This window comes from Myiozetetes cayanensis, unplaced genomic scaffold, assembly GCF_022539395.1.
Source record: "Myiozetetes cayanensis isolate MyiCay16 unplaced genomic scaffold, myiCay2020 scf5-8, whole genome shotgun sequence".
Classification (NCBI taxonomy): domain Eukaryota; kingdom Metazoa; phylum Chordata; class Aves; order Passeriformes; family Tyrannidae; genus Myiozetetes; species Myiozetetes cayanensis.
The window spans coordinates 111,760,278-111,784,500 of NW_026087742.1; the positions used below are offsets into that span (position 1 = coordinate 111,760,278).

The following is a 24,223-nucleotide window of genomic DNA, read 5'->3' on the forward strand; positions in this document are numbered from 1 at the left end:
TCCACAAAAAATATGGTTTATTGGTCTAGATTAAATGATGTCAATGCTTAGACACTGTATTTGTATTAACAATGCTCTTGCAGAGGTACATCAAATGATATTTTTCTGCCTGTAATTAAAACTAAGCACAGGTAATAAATGTCAAAGGGCGCTTGATGCTTTCCAAGTCACGTAGATTTCATAGACTACAAAAGACCTTGCATATCCAATAATTTAAATACAACTTCAACATTTTGCCTTGCTGAATTCATTTTGTGCTTTTGAGTTCTCTCGAAACTATAAGGAATTATCAACTGTTAAAGAGTTTGAGAAAGTTGATCAGATTTGTAACAAAAACGTAGAGACAATCATTATAAAATACTGTCCTTTAAAAGTTATGACACATTAGTTTTGACTCAGAGCATAGCTGGCAGCTGGAAGGATGGGATAACACTGAAAAAAATCTATGAAGCAACATCAAACAGATCAGATGAGGTTTTCCTTTCTCTTTTCCTATCAATACATCTCTCCTTACAGTGCCATTGTGTCTGTGCAGTGGATATCCCAGATGTTACATTTCTTTCTCATTTGTTTTTGTCTTCAGTGTTTATTGGAATTGTCACTATCCAAATATTTTGGGTAATTTGTATTCAATTTTAACCCACCAGGGCTGACTAAACTGCACTGACAGTGAGTTTTGTTGTAAAGTTGTCCTGAATGAAATTCCAGACACTACTGAAGACAATACACACTATATATGTAATATTTACAAAACATTCCACCAGATTCATGGCACAGATGGATTACAGATGAATCCCAATGAGCAATCACATCACTAAAATTATAGATCAAAATCTGACTGCCATTTCTGGCCTCTCCATTTAACACCGTGGCCAACAAAATATTTGTACAAGCAACAGGTTCAATGGATCCACCATCAACAGAAAAGGATCCAGACAACCATTCAAATACATTTCCATCATAAGTTATATGTATTAAAACCAAAACAAGCCCAAACCAAACTCCAGTGTGTCCTGATACTGGATTTTTCTGTGCACACCAGATCCACTGACTGATTGTTTGCATCGGTATCCTTGGAGGAATGTGGCATCTTCAACCTAAGGCATCAGCAACCATGCACATACAAATGCTTTTATGCATATTCCACAACAGACTTTTCACCCACAGTACAAAATAACAGTACAACATATTGAACAGGCTGTTACACCCTACTTACCATCACCTCGTTTAAAAAAAAAAAAATAAAAAAAAAATCCATTAGGCTAATATACAATGAGAATTTTTTTAAAACATAAAGGAGCAATACTTGCTCAAACAAGTATCATTAATTTTATCAGTGTATTCTCCAGAGTTCTTTATTGATCAGTCAAACAAATACAGCCTAAACCAAACCCAAAACCAAATGAAATTCAGTCCTTCACTGTAAGTGAGAAAAGACAAGAGCAAAGTGACTTTCTGGCAGTACCACAAACCATGGACTGTTGCAAACTTAGTGCAAGAACTGGGACGGATGAGAATTGACCAGCTGAGACCAACCAGCGATCTGCAAGCACACCAGTATTTTGAAGCAATTCTAGATAAGCTACAAAAGAACAGTTTCAATCCAGTTGCTTAAGAGGAGTCATCTGGCAGAGGACAGTCAATAACAAGGACTGGTAAAAACCAGTATTGAAATATGCAGATAAGACACCAAATGTAACTCTGCTGGCTGAAGTAGCTAAATAAACATTTATCAGTTTATTTAACTGATAATCCAGTTACCATAAGACAAGGGAATGAAGCAGGTTCACCCTCTCTCTTGCAGAATCCCAGAAGTAACTAGTGGGAAACTTCAGGAACAACTTTGCTCTGGCACCAGGCTGTGCCTTCAAGCTGAGCTCTAATGTAGAGATCTGCTGCAAAGCCTTTGCCTCATTTGCATTAGCAAAACTTCAAAAAAAAAAAAAAAAGTCAAATCTTCCAATCATATCCAAAGAGTTTTTATTTTCATTTGCTCTCCCCTTCCTCACTGTTCCCCCTAAGAGAACATTACCGGTCTCTCATGGAAAGGCACCTCATTCTTTACCAAAAAGCAAAGAAAAAAACCAAAACATGCAGAGTAGCAATAAAATACCCAAATAATAAAAACTTAACGCCAAGAAACGCTGCTGACAAGAGTTCTTCTGGTTCTACATCAAAACCAAAAACCAAGCTGCCTGGGGCTTCAAAGTTTTACCTGTACTGAGAAGCACCAAACCAGGAGTCCTGTCAGACCTTCAGGAAAGGCAACAGTTGGGAGGCTGGGGAAAAGACCTGGAAATGTCCAAGATTCCTCCTGCACAAGAGCACGATTTCAGTTAGGGCGGAGGGAAGGAGCCAGCTTACAGTGACAGCACAAGCCAGCTTTGGCACTTGTGTTACTGAAAATAATGTGGTGGCTGTCCCCAACTCAGCAGGCAACCAGCTGTGAAGGTTTACTTGCAGCAGTGACCACTTGAGCAGCGAGGCATTTCTTATCCCAGGGAAAGCTTGCTTGCTACCTGTAAAGCTACCCAAGTCCAGCTGTTACTAAAACAGAGACACGAGGTAATCATTATTTCCAGAAGAATTAACAGGATGCCAAGGGTAACACACGAAAAAATGTCAGAGCAAAATTTTAAAATAATGAGCACAAGTAGGCTTAAAATCTACATTGCCTTTTTTTCCTTTTTAAGCCCTGCCCAATGAAAGACAGTTTAACAGCATGAAGTGCAAGTTGTCTTGCACTGACTCAAAAAAAAAAAAAAAATCACTGGAACAATCAAACCCTGAACATTCCTTAATTAAATGGACAAGTCTCTTGGGAATGACATGGGCAGAGACCATACTTTTTGTAGACCAAACCTGAGCAGAGACTGGATTTTGTTTCTTTTCTGTAAATACACAAAACAGGTATTTCAAGATACAGCTGAAGTGGTTTCAAAATAGCGATGACCCAGGTCACAATCAGAATTTTGTATATACAATCTGTATTTAACTTAAAAAAATAAAGAAGTTCAAAATACCTCCAGAGAACATTCTAGCTTAGCAAAATGTCCTGTACAAAAGTAGGCCACATCTGTCGGTTTAAAAGAAGTCCACAGCAGTTGGTCTCTTCTTAGCTGACACAGTAAATGGTTTCTTCATCTGGGGCTCTCTCGCTGGGGTAACTGTGGGTGACTTCAGCACCCCATGACGAGGTTTCTGTTCAGGGTTGAAAGCCACACGGGAGGGTCCCTCTGGGCTCACTAATATACTTTTGTCAGTCTTTTTAAATTCTGTTGAAAAACAAGCCAACAAGTTAAAAGAAACGCAGCTCCTGGAATAACTGGGCCCACCAATCAACTGTGGAACTGCCCAGCCCTGTAAGCCTGCCCTAGAATCCTTAATTCCACTAAGGATCAGAAGCCTAAGGCTGCAGAGAAAACGAAGAGATGGTGGTGAAGCACATCTCTTTATCAGAGTCCCTTGGAGAACAGGGTCTGCTGCAACCCACTGAGAGGCTGTGAACCATTCCTGTGGTTCCACAGACCACCAGAGACTCTGGGCCTACTCCTGAGACACAAGTGTTCCAGCTATCCCGAAGCACACCACACTTAAACAAAATTGTTTAAAAATGATGATGGCTAAGAAATGTCTCTGGCTGTCGAACAGCACTGCTCTAGTGTCTCAAGGTCATTCCTTCTGCCAGCAGAGAGGCACTTACCTATCTTTTCGTGCAGCTGTGTTGCATTAACATAAAGACACATATCTAAATACACTGTTCTCCATGTAAACTTGAGTTATTGCACACCTCAGAGAGTTAAAAATTAGCTAAATGAATACATGGAATACAAACCTATGCTATGGAGCAAGTCATTTATTTAACAGGTAAAAAACACTGTCTGCTTACAGAAGGGAAATGACATTTATCTGCTCGTGACCATCAATAAACCACGGGCAGCCAAGATAAAAAGGAAACTTTTTATAACATAGGAGACCATGTTAAAGTCTGGTCTTATCAGCATATCAGCACCTTTGTCCTGGGGAAACAAGTGAGCAATGAAAGCTGTGAAACCCACGTGTTTCCCTCAGAGATGCCCTGCAAACAGGCAGCTCAGGAAGGCGACTCCATCACTGCTGCAGTTTTCCATCTGTGAGGCTCCTTCTGCAGGTCAGCAATGCAGCACCCTGGCATTGCTCAAGTCTAGCTGTTGGGCTGAATGTCCTAAACTTTTCCATCTCCTCTCAAAAGGAACTTGAGGAGGGTTTGTAACCTACGTACAATTACTGCAACAAAAAAGGATCAGAATCATCCTGTTCTAGAGGTGTTCTCTAGGTGTGTGTGAGTGCTTCCCCCTCCCTCAGCCACAAGAGGCCTTGTGGACATACATAGATGCATCAGACTCACCAGCAGTCATGTTTTTATTCAAGCCAAATGTGACTTTTTTGCAGGTGGGTGTCTGCAGCTTGTTCAGCTATAAAACAAAATGGAGACATGAAATAAAATAAGATTTCTGAGGCAATGCTATGAGTTCTTTTAACAGCATCCCACCAGTGTAAAGCAGCCTACTTCCTTCATCTGATTTGGAACTGCCCCAATCCTCTAGCACTGACTCCTGCTAAGACAGCACTGTTTTTCTAGCCAAAAGCAAACACACTCCATTTGTGGAGAGATCACATACTCTCCTTAATGTCATTACATAATTCAACAACAAACAAGAAGATATTTGTGTATTAAATAGAGTGGCCCCACTGCACTCGGGCCTCAAAGTGCTGAGAGGGCTTGAAAAGATATTACATGTTAAAAGGTTCAGAAAAGAGGGCAGTCTTTTGAAGCCCTGTGCTGTTAAAATCTCCACAGGTGGGATGAAATGGAGGTTCAAAGTCCCTTTGCAAGACTGAAAGTCAGTTTATGCTTTTGCTTTCTTGTGAAATGAGCAGATTCAGAATGGTGTGTACTCAACAAGAAAGTACTCTTGAAAGCAGAACGTAGGGAAGAATAGGTTTTAGAGATCCCCTCACCTGCAAGGGTGTCCTGGTGGAAGAGATGGCGCTTCTGGCTTTCCTGAAGAACACTCCCTTTGGTAAAGTTGTTTTCTCAAATTTCACAAAATCGCTCCCTGGTTTTGCTTTCTTTTTCTTTAATGGTGACAGAGCATCACTGCTTTCCTGTGAGGGAGGGAAAGGATCAGTACAACAGCACTGCAATTAACTACACCTAGTACATAAGCTCATTGTCAGGGTTAACTCTTAAGACACAATTTTGCAATTAGCATGACTGAAAGCAGAAATTTAAGGCAAGCTCTGCACAGAAATAGGAAACTGCCAGTGCAAAGCACAGAAGGAAGAACTTGTAATAGATTTGCCAGGTCCATCAGAGTGCAAACAAACAAGCTTTTCTCCACGTGGATGAGGCTGCCTTGCAACTGACCCAGCTCTCCTGCACACAAGTGATTTTTTTTTTCCCTGAGCAGAAGCAAAAACTATTCTGTGGTACCTCTGGATGCATAAGATACACAGCTAATGACCAAACCCACCTTTGGACCAAGACTTTGGAGAAAAAAATAAAGTGGAGTATGAAGTCTTTACACTCTCAGAAATCCAGCTGTTGTGTATTGCAACTAGTTTGCTGCCTCAAATTCATACTCTTGTGGCATTTAAAGTAATTCTTCCCTCCAGCAGAAGGCAATTAGGACCTGTACTGGCAGAGCTTTCTAACATGCTGTCTACAGACTGTGGACCAGTCAGATACCTCTGAACTACAGTCCACAGTTATGCTTTACATCAACCTACAGATGGGAAATCCCAAAAGCAGTTCACTGACAAGCTGTGGAAAATGTCCAGGGGATATGGCCTCTTTTGATTTGTAAATCACTTGTCCTTTAAATAAGGTGAAAAATCACAAGACTTTTAGCTTCCTGAAATTTGGATACACCCGTGAAATAATGCTGATCTTGTCTGGTTTTCCCCTCCTCCTCCTCCCTCTCAGGATTTGAAGCTAACTCTTTGGAGGTGTGTGTTGCCCTTGAAATCAAGAATCAAAACATGCCCCTCATTTTTGGGCACAAGGCCACGATTACACAACTAAAACCAGGAAATAAAACAACATGTTATTTCTCAATGAAAACAAAATAAGCAAAGCTTTATTTCCTCTGCATTTGTGCATTTTAGCTTTACTCTGTGCTCCTCTTTCTTATCCCAGTACTCTCGCTCCCTTCCTGATTCCCAGATAACTCTCCTTCTCTCCATCCCCCTTGCTCCCACACAACCACCTGGGCTGGGGTGGTGCTGCTGCTTTTCCCCTCAGTGCCTACATTAATTTGTGCCAACAACTCATTTCCCTGAAGTTTGCAGGAACTTATCTTGAATCTATTTCAAGTCTTGGAGCCTGCTGGGCAGTTGCAGCAAAGTTTTACAGAAATAGATGGGGGTGGCATAATCCTATTTTCTTAGAAATTACATTTTTATAGACAAAGACAAGGTGTGCAACATGGAATATTTAGGCTACAGGAGACAAAGCCAATGGTTCCTGCTTTGGAAGCCCTGCAGTGAAAGAAATGCAGTGGGGAGAGAGAAATGTTTTGGTTTTTCCTGCTCAGTACCTTACAATCAAAAACCAGAAAATGCCAAAGCTATTTTATTACTATTTAAGCAATGTTTCAAGATGCATTTTTTCTCCCTCGAAGCTCATTTACAAGGCTGCATTACTAAAGTTTAAAACTGTAGGATTAGTTAAGTCAAACAGAGGTGAGCTGACAGGCTAGAAACACGCACTTTTAAGCCAGAGGAAGATGGAGTTGTTTTGTATTCAGTATCTCATTTATGTTTTATGAATCTTCTTTCCACTAAAGTGAGACTGCCAGCAAGACTTCCAAGAATGTAACTGAACCCCTAAAAGTGTTAGGGTGAATATGCACATGGGAAGTGAGCAGTTGAAAAGAACTTCAGTGGCAGGGGAGGGGACAACCCCTGCAGTCTCTCTCATAGCCACACTATCAAAAATATACAGTGAAAAGTGCTTTTTGACTCTCCAATCACTGAGCAAAATCAACCTTATTCTACATATTGCCAAGAAATAAACAGGGGTGGGAGGTAGAGGAGAAAAATAGGTTGTTTCCTATTCCAACCTGCAATGCATACATTCTTGAACCAGACTACAATCAGACCTTCCTAATGAAAAAACACTGTCTTTATAAGAAACTGCACTGCTCACGAATGTGATCATACAGCACTGATGACATTAAAGGTCACAGGATCACATTCTCTGTTCCATCTTCCCCCAAAGGCTTTCCCCAGACAGCCCTCTCGGTTTGTTTAAGATGGAGAAGGGAGTGAGCAAAAGAAGCCACTCCTGGAATTGCTGTGGGCAGTTTCACAAGGAGTTTATACTAATCTAAGCGTGTGCTGCTGCTGCAAAAAGGCCAAAATACACCCTTTGTGAAGATGCTGTGAGACCAACCAGAGACACAGTGCAAAAAAACAATTAACCTAGGGACAAAAAACCCCAAAAAACTAAAACAAAAACAAAGACCAAAAAAAAAGAAAAGAAGACAATCCCATCCTGTAACATCCCAAATTTCAGCTAGATGTGTTATTCAAGCTGAGTATCTGGCACAGGTTTTAGTGTCATTGCACAGGAGGGCAGGAGACTGTAGAAGCTGTGGATTTCTAGGGATAATTGAGCTCTTTTTGGTGACAATGTATGATGACATCAGCATCAAGCCCACGGAGCCCCACGCTCAGGAAGCTAAAGCCAAATTTGAAATTGAGCCTGGCAGCTCATGAAGAAGGCAGAGAAAAGAATGAGATGTACCTACCCCTTTCCTGCTTTTCTTGCATGCAGTCTCCAGAATCCCATTGGCCTCGACAGAGTTCAGCACCTCTTTCACTTTTCTCTTCTTTTTCAAGGTTGCTGCACTGTGACTGGAGACTTTCATCCCTTCCAAGCCAACCAGCTTTGCCTTTGTCTTCAGTGTGACCTTTCCGGAGGGCGCAGATTCAGACCCTGCATTTTTTGGCAGGGTCCCCAGAAATCCCTCCTTGTCGGGTTTCCTGTCACTCTGCTGCAGAAGGGGATCCCCATTCACCAGGACAGCCCCTGCTTTCTGTTTCTTCTTCACAGCCTTAGGAGTTAAGGGTGTGTCAGACGGGCTGACATCCTCTGCTGCCCTGGCATTAGCCGGTCCATTCTGACACGCTGGTTTTGCAGGAACATTCTGTACTTTTGGATTCATTTTCTTCAGCTGACTCTTTTTACTCTGTTCTGTGTAGGTCAGACTGTTCTGTGCAGAGATACTGTGATTTTCTCTGGTATCAGTTGCTACATTTGTGGTCTCATTTGCCTCGTTTAGTAACAATTTCTTTTTCTTCTTCTCCTTGATATTTTCTGGCACCTTTTCCTGGCTAGAAACATTAGATCCAGATGTTTCAGCTGTTCCCTCCTCACAATTTCCATCAGCTGTTCCAGGATCAGCCTTTGGGCTGTCCCTCTTCTTCCTTTTTTTCCTCTTCTTCTGGGGAACTGATGGCATCTTCGCACTTGACAGCTCTTCTTTATCCTCTAAATCCATCACAAAAAGAATACCATATAACACAGATGTGAAACACCAAGTTGCTTACAACAAGTTAATTCTATCCTATTTTTGTTCCTTTCCTTTTCTTTTGAAACAGGTGTACCATTTTCCTGTTATCAGCCTGCACAACAGTTTTACCGTTTCACTAGTCAGGACACTGCAGTCCACTGACATCTGTCCTAATTAGTATTTTGCCAATCCTGCCTTGCCACAACTAACTTCTCAACCATTCCCTGTGGCAACCCTATTTTTTACAGTAGTATTTCTAGAAAGAGTTGTTATTACCCACCTGTTAAGCCCATCAGAAGGGCAACATAGGGGTTCAATAGTTTGGTTGAATATTTTTGGGCATGTCTGGGCACGTTCACATCAGTACAAGCCATGATGCTACAGATACTTGCACCTTGTTCTCAGTAACTCTCTTCACCTTTCAAGAAACACCCCTAAATTCTTCTATTCCAACAGTCATCCTGTTCTAAGACCGACATGTTTCTGTTTTCCCATAGCAAATGCAACTGCTCAAAGGAGCAATGCAAACACCTGCTTCCATTTCTGCTTTAGACAGAAATTTTTGAGGTGGTGCTTGACTCAAAATTGGTCAGAGAATTCCCACCACTTCCGAAGAGAACTTCATTTCACGTTTAACCTTCCTGGCAACAGGATACAAATCAGCACATCCTGAACAACAGTGTTGCCCTCTTCGGAACAGCTCGTAGCTGACACTTTGCCAAACTGCTCAAGTCACTGCAAATTGTCTCTCTTCCAAACGTTGATCTTGCCTTACCTTTTATTTTGTCCAGCTCGTTTTTCTCCCAAGGCTTGACAGATTTTTTCTTTCGCCTTCGCCTGCCGAATTCGTCATCATCATCTTCATCTGGAGAAACATCTTCGGGAATATCCTGGGGGAAGATTCCTGTTGAAGGAGGATAAGGTATCAGGAAACTAACAGTTTTATTTCTGTGAACAGTTATGCTGTTCATACACAGCAGAACTCCCACACAAAGAAAAAAACAACTCCTTTTTCCCCACTCAACCTGAAGGAAACTTGACTGATTGCTATTTGTTAAAGTAAAAATAATCATCTTTCATTTAAGGACAAAGTACAGGGTTGCTCAGACTGTGAGGGGGATTTGGCCACCTCACCAAAAACATGTAATGTATCTTAAAGAGTTTTAAAAAACCCACAAACCCCTAAAATAATATTCTTGAAAAACGTATTTAAAAAAAAGAATAAAGTATTTCCAATACACATTGTATGGGAACATTATATATCCTTTAGTGGAAAGAAATTACTGTCTCTGTGTGGTGTTTAATGACTGTCTCTGCCCTTACCTTCTGCTAAGTCCTGGAACCTGGAGGTGGGGATGGAGGGAGAAAAGAAAAAACAAATCAGTATTACTGGTGAAGTACCAATAATAAGAGTAGCAGAACACTATCACTGTACTTGCTATGGTTTTGTCAAAACAGGAACAACATATTTTGCAGAGGAAGTTACAAAGAGCCCACTCCGTAAGAGACCTGCCTCAGAAATCCCCAAACTCAAACCAAACCACCGAAAGCACCGAGAAAACAGCAATTTAACACTTCTCCATCTGTACCTTGCCTCACACACAACCTGACGTCACATCCTGCAGCACAAACCCACCCTGTGCAGACAAAACCTCAGCTGGCTGCAGTTGCACCAGCGAGGAACAGCAGCACAGGCTCCAGGCAGCTCGTGCACATCGTCCAGGACTGTGACCTGCTCTCGTGACATTGTCACTGGGACAACTGAGGGTGGACAGAGAGAGCAAAGTGACAGCTGTTTAGGACAGGGTGGCACATGCAAGGTGTATTTCCATGGGACTCACTTTTTGACCAGCTTGTACAGACGCTTCCTGTTCAGGGAAGGTGTGTTTTTCTTGCTCGCCAATTCGAAGAGTTTGTCCGCAACAGACTTGTAATCAAACTGTCAGAAGGAGAGTACAACACAGTTTTTTTGAGTTTATTCATGCAAGATGACCCAGTGCAACTCATGTTGCCGATACTTCAAGTATTGATTAAACAGCCACTTCCTTTAAAGCCAAAATATTTTTCTCTGTTGAAGTTTATGCCCTGTTCACACACATATAGTGACTTTTTCAGATTGTTGCTTCATTAACAGAACAGCTGAACTCAGTATCGCTGTCTCAAATGCTCTTAACCTTATTTCTTGCTCAACCTACTTCGAAACTCCCATAAATATTTAGCTAAATATTGGATTTAAAGTGTGTCACGTCCTAATTCTTGCTTGAAAGCCACAAAAGCACGAAGTGCATCTGTTTGATGGGTGGATCTGTCAGAAACACTACACTGCACTGGGTCTAGAAAACACAAATTGTAGCATATTGCTCTCACTCCTATGTATCCCATCACTCATTACTTTTGCTCTTACTGTCAATGAAACTTAAGCTGATTGCTTCACCACCCACAGTGACCTGGCATTTAGGACATATTTTTTAACTCTTGAAACAGGAAGGGAGATGACAGAGAACAGAAGGTATGGGAGATAGGAAAGAAGAATTTAGAATTTAGACTTGGATTTATTTTACTACAACTCACAGAGTACACATTACACTTAACATCACCTTACATTAAACCAGAAGAAAATTAAAATTTTGTAATATTTATCCATTAATGCCCTTTATTTTTGTACCTTTTGAAAGGGATGGGAAAAAAGAAAAGAGAGGAGTATCAATAACAAAGAAGCCACAAACCTGAAGAACAGTCCCGATCCCATCATCAGCATTTTCATCAATATCCTCTGTTTTTTCAGAGCTCTGTGCTGATTTTCTTGAAAAACATCTGTCTGCTATGATAGAAAAAAGACTGAGTATTAATGCTTGTTTGAGATAGTAAATCCAAAAGTGCAAGGAGTGAAGACAGGAAAACACAATTATCCTTACAACACCCCGAACAGAGCAGAAATGAAATGTATTTTTGAGAAAATCTTACCAGGGCTATTTAGAACCTCCTCCTCACCTTTGGTTTTAGGCACCTCCTCCTCTTCCTGTTTGTCTTCTTCGGAAACATCCTCCTCATCACTGTTGCTACCCAGTTCTCTCATCAGGTCCTCGATGGCGAAGGGGGACTGATCCACAATCAGCTCAAAGATTCCGGTGGCTACAGCGTGCAGCAAACACCGGCTGTATGAGGAGAGAGCAGGGGCAGAGCTGAAAGGCAGAAGTGTAAACACCCTCCCCCCTCACACCAAATAAAGTGGAAATCTGAGGGACACAGAGAAAGAAGTGGAAGAACATCTAGCTCTTCAGATGAGGGAACTGGACAAGTTATTCCCTAAACAGAATCCAGTGTTCTGCTGGTGTCCCTCTCTTAAGTTTCACTGCTTATACATTGCAACAAAGACAACCAGCTCAGCTGCTCTGTGAATGTTAAAAAAATAAAATAACTAGATATATTAACCAACAGAGGTTGGTAATAGTCCTTATAAACCCATGATTACCTATAGATTTGACAAACACAAGTTATTTTCAAAGGACTGTGCACACTACTGGTAAAATACCCTTCCTTTCTCTACATTCTGAGGTTCCTTTCTCTAAGACATTCTTCATTTATTACCATGTGGAGTGGTAAATTCAGATTTTCTTAATTCTTAAAAAATATTTGTCTCTTTTCATTAAACTTACTCCTTTGATTTGGCAGCAAGTCTGCAGAAAGGTTCAATGAACTTGAGATTCTGGTCTGCTGTGAGCTGTATGATCAGAAAGAAAAAAGTAGTGAGTACAGTAAATATTGTATGTGTACGCTCAAATTCCTGGAATATTTGGCGTTTGGGTGATCTTCTTTAACGAAGTCTTTCAGCACACTAATTCCAGTTGACAGGAGTATTTAGGGATTTTTGTTACCACTGCTACCATTAACTTCCAGATATTCCCTGGAAGTATTATAGAAACAGTGACTGTCCTGCAGACTTTATTCTGCTGAGTACAAAAATATAACAAAGCTTCTTGTTTTAGTTATGGAAACATGAAGCAGAGAAAGCTTGAATAATTTTGTGCACTTTCACAGAGAAGGTCTGTAGCAGACAAGAATAAGATCTGGGTGTCTCTTAACTGGACTCCTTGGACCAAAACCCTGTCAGCTCCAGTAGTGCTAAAGATAAATATCCTTCCCTGAATTCAATTTATGAGCATCATCTGTGATTTCAAATAGTCTAGGGGACTAACTCTTCAGGCTTCCTGTGAGTGGCTTAGCTACAGTTTTGTGTCTGTGGAGCTGCAGAAATGATTTGGGCTCCAAGTACAGGCACTTCTCTGTTGCAGAGATCTTTCCTCTCACGCTCCACAATCCAGAAGCACAAAAGCTGTGGGCAGGATTGCTTGCAATACTGCAAGGAATACAAATGCAAGGAGAAGTCTCAGAGGCCAGAGACAAGGGAAGGTAACTGAGCAGGCTTGATGTCAGCTTTTGCAAAAGCAAAGACTGAAAAACATGTTCACACAAAGGAAAAGACACTAAGTCCCTTCTGTTGAAACAAACAAATGAGACTGGTCTAACTTTTCTGTTGCTATTTCCAACCTCAGTTTGGAGCAGCACAGCACTTTCTTCATGGTTACTCCATGTGGCTAGGTTACAATTAAAACTGTTAAAAAATACGTAATCTAAAAATGACATTTCTTCTAAAATGTTGCATGCTACAGTTGACATTAACCAGGAAGAAAAGGACAAGATATTTTCTAACCTCCTTTGCACCAACTTTAGCCAATTCATCCAGATAGATATCAATGAAATGTAACTTTATCCCACTGGGAGAATTGCTGTCTGGGTCCATAACTTCTTTCATTAGCAGCTGCAGTAATGGTTCAACTAGACTAAAAAAAAAAAAAAGAGGAAAAAATAAGATATTCATATTCAATTGCCCATGCTTTATTTGCCTTGAAAACAAACTCTAGTCATTCACAGCTTTACCAGTTCTTTACAGTTCTATATGGATATCCAACTCAAACGAGAAATAAATCCAGAGATCAAATTTCACATCTTAAAGCAAACTTTAAAAAAGATCCAGCCATGATCAGAACGTCCTTATGATCTAGGTGACTCTGCAGCATCAGACAATCCACTCAGCACAGTTTGCTACAATGAAAATCACTGTTTTAGAATTCACACCTTAATTTGGGCTGAAGTTTATTATGCCATGTTATTGATGGATAGGAGGAGGAATTCTGCCATTTGAGCAGCTGTTACATGAATCCATCCTTGATGGGCAGCACCTTGCACCCTTCCATTTGAAGATGGAACTCTCTGCCACTGTTAAAGCTGGGTCTGACATTACTGTGAATGATTAAAATTGCCCTTTTTAATGAGGAATAAGAGAAAGCTGTAGGTGGGAAGTTGGGGTGAACACAGACAAGGGAAGAGAAAGGGTATCTGGAAAGAAAGGGAAGAGAATGTGATAGAACATAACTTGTTTAGACTGCAGGTGCCAATGGCGGTAAATAGAGGGAAGTGAATGAAAGAAAGAAGGAAATAACATTCATTCACTTGAGTCTGTGAGGGGAAGGATGCTGCAGTCAGTGCAGTAAAATTCAAGGTAACATGCCTCCATTTTCCTTTTTTCTAGAATCTACCTACAGAGGCACAAATGAGACCCAGTTTCTAGATACAGGACTTCTACATAGCCAGAGATGCCAGTAATCTTCTTTTATAGTTAGATCTGATGATAGGAAAGGAAGAGAAGTCCATGAGACAATTTTCCATTTTGGTCAATGCCCAAGGATTAAATTTAATACTGAACCTTCTCAAACTCATTTCAGCTGTGCAGAATTTGCTTTTCGTTAAATCATGTTATTCACTGTCCCTTACAGCAAGACAATCACACTGAAGAACAGACTGAGAGCTAAACTAAGCATAAAAAACATCACCATTCCAACAGTTCAAGCCAGAACTGACTGAGAAGTGCACAAGTAGCTCTGTGGCTCAGTTATTCACTTCTGGGGTACTAACAAATACTGCTGGAGTGACATTGCTCAGAAACATGCTCTCACTGCTGCAGCTGAGCAGCAGTTGGGATTTTTTTCCTTTTCTTTTGTGTTTTTTTTTCCCTCTTTTTCCCAAGGCCTATCATTGCTATCTTTCAGGAAAGTGAAGCTATTTATATTCCAAGCTTTCTCCCCTGGCGTTCTTTGGCCCTTCCTACAATTTTGCCCAGAACAAACATTTCCAGTCCCAAAGAGAATTCAAAGCATTCAAAACCATAAAGATTATTTCAGTTTAGTACACCTTCTTCCAAAAGCATTTTAAAAGAAAAGGGAAATGAAAGACATGCCAGGCAGCTTCTAGGCTCCACTTAGGAGGGAAAGGCAGTTCTTGAGCTCCCTCACTCTGCAAAGAAAGGAATCATGAGATTCTCCTCCCACACTGCCTCCACTGGTGCTGAACAGCCTTCAGGACATCCTTCCAGTGGCACTGGAAAAACGGAAGCCAAAGCCATAAGAAACCTTGTCAGAGATCAGTTTGGGTGATTGTGTCTCTGCCATGGGAATGTGTGTGGGGAAGAAAGGCTTTGGCTGCATCAATCCCCCTCTCACACCTTCTGCTCCTGTCAAGGAACATTTTCATCTCTTCAAACCTGTGGGCATTTACACAATGCAAAACTAAGGTGGAACAGGAGGAATGTGGTGGACTTCAGCTTTTGCATTCCTTTGTACTTCCACATGCCTGGATGGCTTCTTTATGATGCAACTCCATTCAGGAATCTCCTTACCTTTCATCCCACTCATTTCTTTTCAGCACCTCAAAGGACTGCCTCAAAATCAGACGCATCAGCTGCAAAGTACAAAGTTTAGTTATACATGCTGTTCATGAAAACAGGCAAAGGGGTCTCTGTCACTGAAATATGAACAGACTTCTCAGTAAACCTCTTTGTAGCACAGGGTAGAAGCTACCTCATGAACATTTTGACAGGCTTTTCCATCATATAAAGCAACAGAAGGATGCTGTGAAGCTCAAAAGACAACAAACTATTTTCATATACTAAGCACAGAAACATCCATGACCATTTCCACTATCAGCTTCCTCTTGCTCCATCACCCTGATTTCTCCATAACTGCTGCCAAATCTAAGCTTCAACTGAAGAAACATGGGACAGATGACAACAATAATAATTTAATTAACTTGAAACTTGCAGTAAGATACAGTCATATGTAAAATAGCTTCACTCAGCTGGCTCAAAACACTTCACTTACTGAAATAACTGGTATCTGGCTAACATTGTGAAACAAAAATCAGCAGTGAATGTGCTGCAATTAACTTTTTTTCAAAGATGAGGATTAATGGGATTTTGTTCCTTACAAAAGCAGGTCTTTTAAGATTCTTCTTTCACTGATTTTACTGCTTGTTTTAATATACTGTTTCCTATAGAATGAATTCAGACAGACAGCTGAATGTACTACAGTGGATACTTTAATGGTAGAAAATTGGAGCTCTAGTTACAATTACTTTACACAGAGCCATAAAGAAGCCTTTAAACAGTCTGATCTAAATAATTATGTTGGTACAGTGGCCTTTGAGATTGATTTGTATATGGAACACAAACACTATGAGAAAAATCACTAGGTTATAAAGGCAGACAAGAAAGCACTTGTATAAACTTATATAAACTGCAATGGCTTTTAGATTTGCAGTGGTGAGTGAAAGACTTTAAAACAAGTATCTCTTGCAGTGGCTCAGGAAGATGTCCCTTGTCTTGTCTTGCAATATACATAAATGCACGTGCAGGGAAAGCTGCCTTCCAGCACACCACCAGCACATCCCTTCTAGGAGAAAAATGTATTAAATTTAAGTGCAGGTTGATATTTCAGATGAGCTATTACCATGTAGTACTTATCGAGGCGCAGGTTGTCTATCCCGCTCCACTCGCGGCTCATCGTTTGCCAAAACGTCTGGAGGAACAGGTGTCCTGGGAGAGAGTGAGGGAAAAACACCTGCAGGTCTGGCACAACAGGTTACCTTGCTAACCTGAAGGAACCTCAGGAAATCCCTTCAATGTGAGAAAGGGATGCAGTTTTTCGGTTTTTGGTGTGTTTGGTTTTTTTTAAGTTAATTCCCACTTTACCAATAGTTTTATTCCTTACTACGGGTTTGTTTTGATAGAATAAACTTCTAGCAATCAACACATTTATTTCTGTATGAAACTGTAAATCAAAAACCCAAGGCAACCACAATGAAAATACTTCCAATACAGTTAGCCTTGAGATGTAGTAACACCTGAGTTCTAACAAAAATATTTAGCAAACAGTATTTTCACTACTGACAGTATAAAAATTCTAGCCAAATTCACACATCGTAGAAGGAAAGTATTACATGGAAAATAAAATTCTACTCTCAGGGAGAGTTGCTCAAAAACTGGATCTTTCATGACACCAAACAAGTGAGAGCAAAATATCCATTCTGCACCTTTTTCTATCCAGGCAAGTATTAGCACTGACCGAGCACTCTATTTCAAGTGCATTTTGAATTATTAGGGGCTTAACAGGTCATGAAACAAGGTTGGTTTTGAGCAGGAAATACACAGAACAGTCTGTGCAGAATGGAGAAGCAAAGGAAGAAGTTTGTTTTGCTGCCCATCCTGCAAAGTCTCCCCTTTATCACACTGGAGATACAACTCCCTCTGCAGCAGCCACAAACAAAGGGCATTTCGTGCTTCCCTTAATGCAATCACACACACCAGCTGGACAAAAAGGGAAAGGAAAAAACCAGAGAGCATCCCTATCTGTCTGACTCTATTCTGGCACTGTGATAGTGGCCTAAAAATCACCAAAAATTAAAGTACCTCAATAAAGCATTAAATAGCTTAAATAGTACTTACGAGCCTCTGTATTTTGAAACACGTGGATAAGCTGTGAGATATTTGCTGCAAGTTCCTCCTAAAAGTAAATAAATACAGTTAGTGTAGCACGTTTCAGAGCTTGGTCTCTTCACTAAAGAGACAACCAGAAAAAGCAAGAAGTAAAAATTTCATGAAACATCTCTCAAGATGAAAAATATTCTCTCAACAGCTGCTTTAGTACTGCAGTTATCCTTCCACTGGGTCAGTTGGAAGAGAGGTTTGAGGGGTATCAGAACCTGTCCATTTCACCAGATCTCTGCACAAATCATCTTTCTGACAGCAGACAAAATTAAATGAGGAGGAGGAAAATCTCGTGTATTTGGATTAACAAATGATATAAAACTTCAGGGGAACTCTTCTCAGATAGGTCTTTGTGGAGCTGTCTGTGCTATGTGTGAGAAAAACGTTCAGATAGACAAGTGATCTGAAAACTGGTTAAATGAGGTTACTGAGAGCTGGTACTCCAAAACTAGACCCAAAAGCAAATACAAAAACAGTTACTATACCTGTAGCAGAGGTTTATCCTGCATCCACATACAATAGAACAGGCCCTTCCATATTTTCAGCAGTTCTTCCTGGCTGAAGCCACCTACAGTGCAGAAGAAGGAATGAAATAAAAAAAGAAACACCCACATTTTCACAAAAATATTTTCATGCAGTTCCCCGCTTTCTTCTCTGGTTTTGTTGTATCTCTTGCGTAAATACTGGCTGCTACTGTAAACACACTGACTGGAAGGCAACTTGGCATAGATCAGTGATTACACCTGGTACCAAAGTGAAAAAGACTGCAAAGAAATCACAGATGAGATAAACACCAAGATAATTCTGATATATGTCAGAAATATTTTTAGCAGCAAGTCTAAAAGACATTTTTAACGAGGGCATCACAACTATTTTTGCCAGAAAAGTGATGTGCAAATCCTCAAACATAACTGATATGGCTTTTGGGTTTGTTTGGGTTTTTTTTAATGTAAATTCCCACTTTACCAACAGTTTTATTCCTTACTACGGGTTTGTTTTGATAGAATAAACTTCCAGCAATCAACGCATTTATTTCTGTATGAAACAGTAAATCAAAAACCCTCAGCAACTACAATGAAAATACTTCCAATACAGTTAGTCTTGAGATACAGTAACACCTGCATTTTAACAAAAATATTTAGCAAGAAATATTTTCACTACTGACAGTATAAAAATTCTAGTCAAATTCACACATCAGAGAAGGAAATTATTACATGGAAAATAAAATTCTACTCTCAGGGAGAGCTGCTCAAAAACTGGATCTTTCATGACATCAACTATGTTCCTGGGAGGTAAAATTATAACAGTATATTGGTACAAGGCAGCTACAACGACCTACTACAGCTATTTTCAAACTATGACCTACTAAGTACTCCCAAGTAATTGCAAGAAAATCACTTTAGAAAGGCAATCATCTTCAGTGAGCTCAAATCTGTTCCAAAAAGATCACTGTCACTTTTGACAAACTTTCAGGTGTCTCCCAATCAAAGAGACCCAGTGCTAGATCTAAATTGTGCACCTCCTCCTTGGACCAACACATGCATCATTTAAACAAAAAAAACTACAAACACAATAGTTGAATTGTCTGCACTTGGGCTTGGTTAAAAAGAAAGGAAGCAGAGCTGAGTGAGGGAAATATGCAAAATGCTATGGAGGAAGAAACATGTTCAGTAATGCTAAGCATTAATTATAAATTTAGCTTAGATTTGACACTAATGTTAAGAGTAAATATGAAGCAATTTGGTCCACTGATTTAATATGCATTGAAATATTAAAATTAATAACATTTTTAACAGAATAATATGTTATATACCTATTGGTAAGAAGCAGGCTGAACCTCACACACAGGTTAACCCTACAGAGACAAGGGACAGTAATTTGCTGCCTATAGAGATGGCTCAGGAGTTCACAGAATTGAATCATAGAATCATTTAGATTGGAAAAGCCCTCTAAGGTCATCAAGTCCAACCATTAACACAGCACTTACCAAGACCACCACTAACTCATATCCCCCAGGGCCACATCTACACATCTTTTAAATCCCCTCAGGGAGGGAGACTCCACCACTGCCCTGGGCAGCCTGTTCCAGGGCTGGACAAACCTTTTGGTGAAGAAAAGGTTGCTTTTCATACATAAAGAGCTTTTTAAAGTGTCCTGGGCAGTTCTGTGTCCATTTGACACAGGATTCTAGACAAAAGGTTTCAGATCAAGCTCCTTATCCTACTCAATCAAAAAGTAGTTTCGAGATTGTGTTTTCTGTTTTTCAACTTTGTGTGCCGTCCCCAGCCACAGCTGGAAAACAACAATCATTCAAGCAAGGTTATTTTAGAACCTGAATGTATTGTATTAGCAACCAGAGTGCACAAAACTGAAGGACTTCTTTACCTTAAAGCTACCTTGAGAAATATTTTGGCTTTAGGGCTTGAACTGTAACTCTGTCCCCCAGTGTGGGGGCTTGGATTAGTAATGTTACTCTCACTGATACTTTAATGTAAGGCTTGTCAGCATTTCTGTTGGGAACTTTGCTTTGATATTGCTACCATTAAAATTGTTGCAATTTTTCCTATTCTAGGTAGTCTCCAAGGACGAGATCCACACAGTCACACTTCAGTGGAAATTACATAAATCCTTTCTAGATCTGGGCCCAAGCAAGTGTAGCTCTGTCAGACAGAAAACCACACAGTAATATTTCCTCTTTTATTGAGTTATTCCCCTTTTCTCTTCTTTCATCAATCCATTTATAAACACACCCTCCTATTTTTTCTGGCACGGTACAGCATGCTCTTCTCCTTCAAGGCAGCTAACAAGAAAAAAAACACAACAAAAAGGATCCCTTCCAAGGAATAAGGTGCTCATCCAAGCTCACCTGCACACATGATGACCTCAGTAGCTCTATGCATTCCATAGAGTTTAATTTCTTGCTGGAAATTAATAGCTCTGGCCTTCTAAAGAAGCTTCCCCAGCACAGACCACTCTGAGCAGTCCTGCCTACGAAACACCTGACTGAGGTGAACATCAGGTGAACTCCAGCACTTCCTTCAAAACTCAGCATGTCCTCAGCTCCTCAGGTTAGGGCATCCTACCTGGGCTGTGAGTCTCATCCTCTCAGAACGCTGGATGGATATAAGGCCTCTAATTAGTAAATTAATTTTAAAAAAATCTCTCTCCTGAACATGCTTTCCCTCCAAGCCCAATGAAGCAAACCTTTACTTCAGTGCTATCAGCTTGAATGGTACTTAACAGTGAGTAAATCTAAGAGCTCTGGAAATAAGTCACCCTTGTTTCCAACTCATTTGCACATCACGGTGTGCTGATTTTAACGTGCAAAACGTTCACATCCCAGCTGAGCAGTTCCCCAGTGCTGGTTTCATGATGTCTTAAGGCAGTAGCTGCACCTGCAACCTCCTCCCTCAGTTAGGGCACTCCTGTCTGTCTCGTGGCTGCTTCCACAAACTCAAAGGAATCTGCACTTTGCAATGGGATGCATGGAGCACTGCTGAACACAGAGGAGCCATGAACGGCCTAGGAAGCCTCCAGAGCTAAAGACAGCAAGAGGGTCAGAAAGTACTTGGCAGGTATATGATGTATCCTTGCTTGTACTAGTCCTCAGGCTATCCCTAGGTCTTTGATAACTGCCAGGAATGGGATAATGGGCTGTTTGGCTCCCTGGCCTGACCCTGTAAGGTTGTTCTATGTGCCCTTCCCTCTGTAAATGTGGCTAATGGGTCAAATACTACTTGTCCAGGGAAGAAACAACATCTATTCCTCAGTGTCTTTTCAAGGAATGGACTCGGCTCCAACCAGCATTCCAGGTGCAGTTTAGCTCCCGGGGTCAGGTCTAGGCTAGTTCCCCAAAGCCAAAGGGGTGTGGATGCATAAACCTCTGTAACAGTTTCCCAAATGCTGCAGGAAACTTTATGAGTTCGGACTCAATGCTCTAAAAATGCTCATGACCAGCTTTCCCTCCTCACTGTGTCCAGCTTACACCACAGTGTGCTGGAAAAAGCAGTCCAGAAACACTGGATCCCTTGGGCATGTCTGCACTGTGCTCCTCATCACTCCACCAGGAAGGTTTATTGAGCTGGATCCATGAATTCACACAGTGCTATGATTGACCTCACAAGCTTATAAAATATATAAATAAAAAATATAAAAATATAATATATAAAGATAGAAAAGATAAAATATAGACTTCTATAAATAATATGTATAATATATGCCAATATATATAATATAGACATACTATGTAATAATATATAATTTTAATACGATATATAATTAAATAATGCACAGAATAGCTTATAAATATATATTTTATATAGAAAAACTGTTAATTATTTATTTATATGTTATATATTACCTATGTTATATATCCTTTTATAGATAGATGGATTATATAATACAAGGTTATAGGAATAACCTGCATCCATATGGAAAGAGTGCACAGGAGGCACTTTTCAGGTGCAGGCAGCTTCAGACTGGCACTGCCAGACTCAAACTGTCTCCAGGGACACCACTTAGAACTAAGGTGCCAGTACACTGCTACAAATAGGATTTTTGGAAACACTTGGAAAAAAAAGTTTTGGATGTGTGGAGCTAATGAGTAACCCAGACGGGTAACACAGAATCAACAGCAATTATACAAGTGCTGAAACACTCCTGAGCTTTCCTCATTTCCCTCCAACGCTCCTGAACATGATTCATGGAAGCAGGCAGCCACCACCTCACAGAAATAACTGAAAATAAAACTTTATGACGCATTTACGGGGCTGTTTCCAGCCTGGATCAGCTCAGTCCATTTACACCCTGTTCTTGAGAACGGGAGCACAGGAGCCACCCCGCTCCTGTCCCGGGAATGTTAATGCTGCCAGCAAGACCATCCTCGCGGTGCAAGGGGATCTTCCCCGAGCCCCTCCAGCCTCTCCAGTGCCCGGAGACACTTTGGGGAGGGCGAGGAAACGCGAGTCTTTCCGCTTCTCTAAGGGAAGCTGGGGGGAGCTTGGGGCAGCAGCGTGGCGAATGCTCCCTCTGATGAGATAAATGCGTAAAAGTTAAAAAAAAAAGAAAAATAAATAAAGAAGAGGACAAAAAATAAAAAAATAAAAAGGAAGAACAGCGAAAAGAACCCGCAGGAGGCGGCTCCCGGCTCTCCGCACACACGTGGTTCCCTCCCCATCCCGTCCGCCCGCCGGGGCCGCCGCTCCCCCCCTGCCCGGACGGCACCGGGGCCGCTCCCAGACCCCTGTCCCGGTGCCAGATCCTTGTCCCGGTGCCAGATCCTCATCCCGCTCCTTGCCGCGGTCCCCGCCACCCCGGGCCGTACCGGCGAGGCGCTGGGTCCGCACGCCGATGTAGCCCCGCAGCTTTTTGAGGGCGCGGTCCCGGATGCGCTTCTCGTTGGCGGCCAAGCGCTGCGCGAACTGCACCTCTGGCGGCTGCACGGCGGCTGGAACCATGGCCGGGCCGTGCCCCTGTGCCCGTCCCGTGGCTGTCCCGGCCCAGCCCGTCCTGCCCGCGCCCCCCGGGCTCCGCCTGATGCCGTCACGGGCACCGCGCTCTGCCGTCACCGCGGGGAAGGCGGAGCGCCGGGATGGGCGCCGGGAATGCTGCCGGGAGCGCCACGGAAGGTTCGGGAGCTCAGCGGGGCGGCGACACAGGAGGTCCTGGGGTTCCCGCGACCCCCCCCCCCACGGGATCATTTAGGTTGGAGAAGAGCTCTGAGCTCGTGGGGTCCGACGTGGGACTGATCAGCAAGCACCTTGTCAACCAGACCGTGGCACTGGAGAGCCACGTGCAGGCGTTTCTTGAACACCCCCAAGGACGGGGACGCCAGCACCTCCCTGGGCAGCGCACTCCAATGTTTAATCACCTTTTCTGTGAAAAAAATTCATCCTAATGTCCAAACTGAGCTTTCCCTGGCCCAGCTTAAGGCTGTGTCCTCTCATCCTGTTTCTGGTTGCCTGGGAGAAGAGACCAACCCCCACCTGGCTACAAACTCCTCTTAGGTAGTTGTAGAGAGCCATGAGGTCTCCCCTGAGCCTCCTCTTTTCCAGGTTAAGCACGCCCAGCTCCCTCAGCCGCTCCTCATCAGACTTGTGCTCCAGACCCTTCACCAGCTCCGTTGCACTTCTCTGGAGTTGCTCCAGCACCTCAGTGTCGTTCCTGATGTTGCCTAAATGGCAAAAATCAAAACTCCAAGGTATCACTGAATTGAGAGGCCCAGAACTGGATACCGAGGTCGAGGTGTGGCCTCACCAGCGCCGAGCACAGGGGGACAATCACTGTGCTGCTCTTTCTTGTCACACACAGGCCGGGATGCCATTGGCCTTTTTGGCCACCTGGGCACACTCTGGCTCCTGTTCTCCTGACGGTTGGCCACCATCCCCAGGCTCTTTCCCACCTGGCAGCTTTCCATCCCCTCTTCCCCCAGCCTGTAGCACTGCAGGGGGTTCTTGAGACCCAAGTGCAGGACCCGGCACTTCACCTTGTTGAACCTCACACCACTGTCCGCGGCCGGTCCAGATCCCTCCGCAGACCCAGCAGACCAACACTCCCAACAAGCCCAACTTGGTGTCTTCCGCGAATTTACTGCGGTCACCTGCTGTAGCCGCCAACACAGCGACAACGCAGCAGGGCCGGGCTCCCGTTCCCGGTGTTATCCCGGTGTTGTCCCGGTGTTTCCCGGGACCGCTCCCCACGGGCTCGGGGGCGGAGCCTGGCTGGAGACCACGCCCAGCCACGCACCTGACCCCGCCCACTCAGCAGAGGGGGCGTGGCCACGGCG

General features: G+C 42.3%; 1 protein-coding gene across 3 annotated transcripts; it reads right to left on the reverse strand.

The window, feature by feature from the left end:
• RRP1B (ribosomal RNA processing 1B) lies at nucleotides 1-24,053 on the reverse strand. 3 transcript variants are annotated; one of them, XM_050332112.1, is made up of 17 exons: nucleotides 23,924-24,053; nucleotides 23,424-23,611; nucleotides 17,925-18,007; nucleotides 17,398-17,455; nucleotides 16,403-16,488; nucleotides 15,295-15,356; nucleotides 13,273-13,402; nucleotides 12,218-12,282; nucleotides 11,553-11,716; nucleotides 11,288-11,382; nucleotides 10,403-10,500; nucleotides 9,885-9,904; nucleotides 9,337-9,465; nucleotides 7,797-8,539; nucleotides 5,002-5,148; nucleotides 4,388-4,454; nucleotides 1-3,275 (listed from the first exon to the last, which is right to left on the reverse strand). In XM_050332112.1, exons 3-17 carry the CDS (start codon nucleotides 17,952-17,954, stop codon nucleotides 3,085-3,087), a joined length of 2,085 nt encoding a protein of 694 aa, XP_050188069.1. In that variant the 5' UTR covers nucleotides 17,955-18,007; nucleotides 23,424-23,611; nucleotides 23,924-24,053; the 3' UTR covers nucleotides 1-3,084. The 3 variants fall into 3 exon arrangements, with proteins under 3 accessions (XP_050188069.1, XP_050188068.1, XP_050188067.1); XM_050332111.1 differs by lacking the exons at nucleotides 23,424-23,611; nucleotides 23,924-24,053 and adding an exon at nucleotides 22,763-22,960 and having other exon boundaries at nucleotides 11,288-11,379; XM_050332110.1 differs by lacking the exons at nucleotides 23,424-23,611; nucleotides 23,924-24,053 and adding an exon at nucleotides 22,763-22,960.
• Between the last annotated feature and the right edge of the window lie 170 nt (nucleotides 24,054-24,223).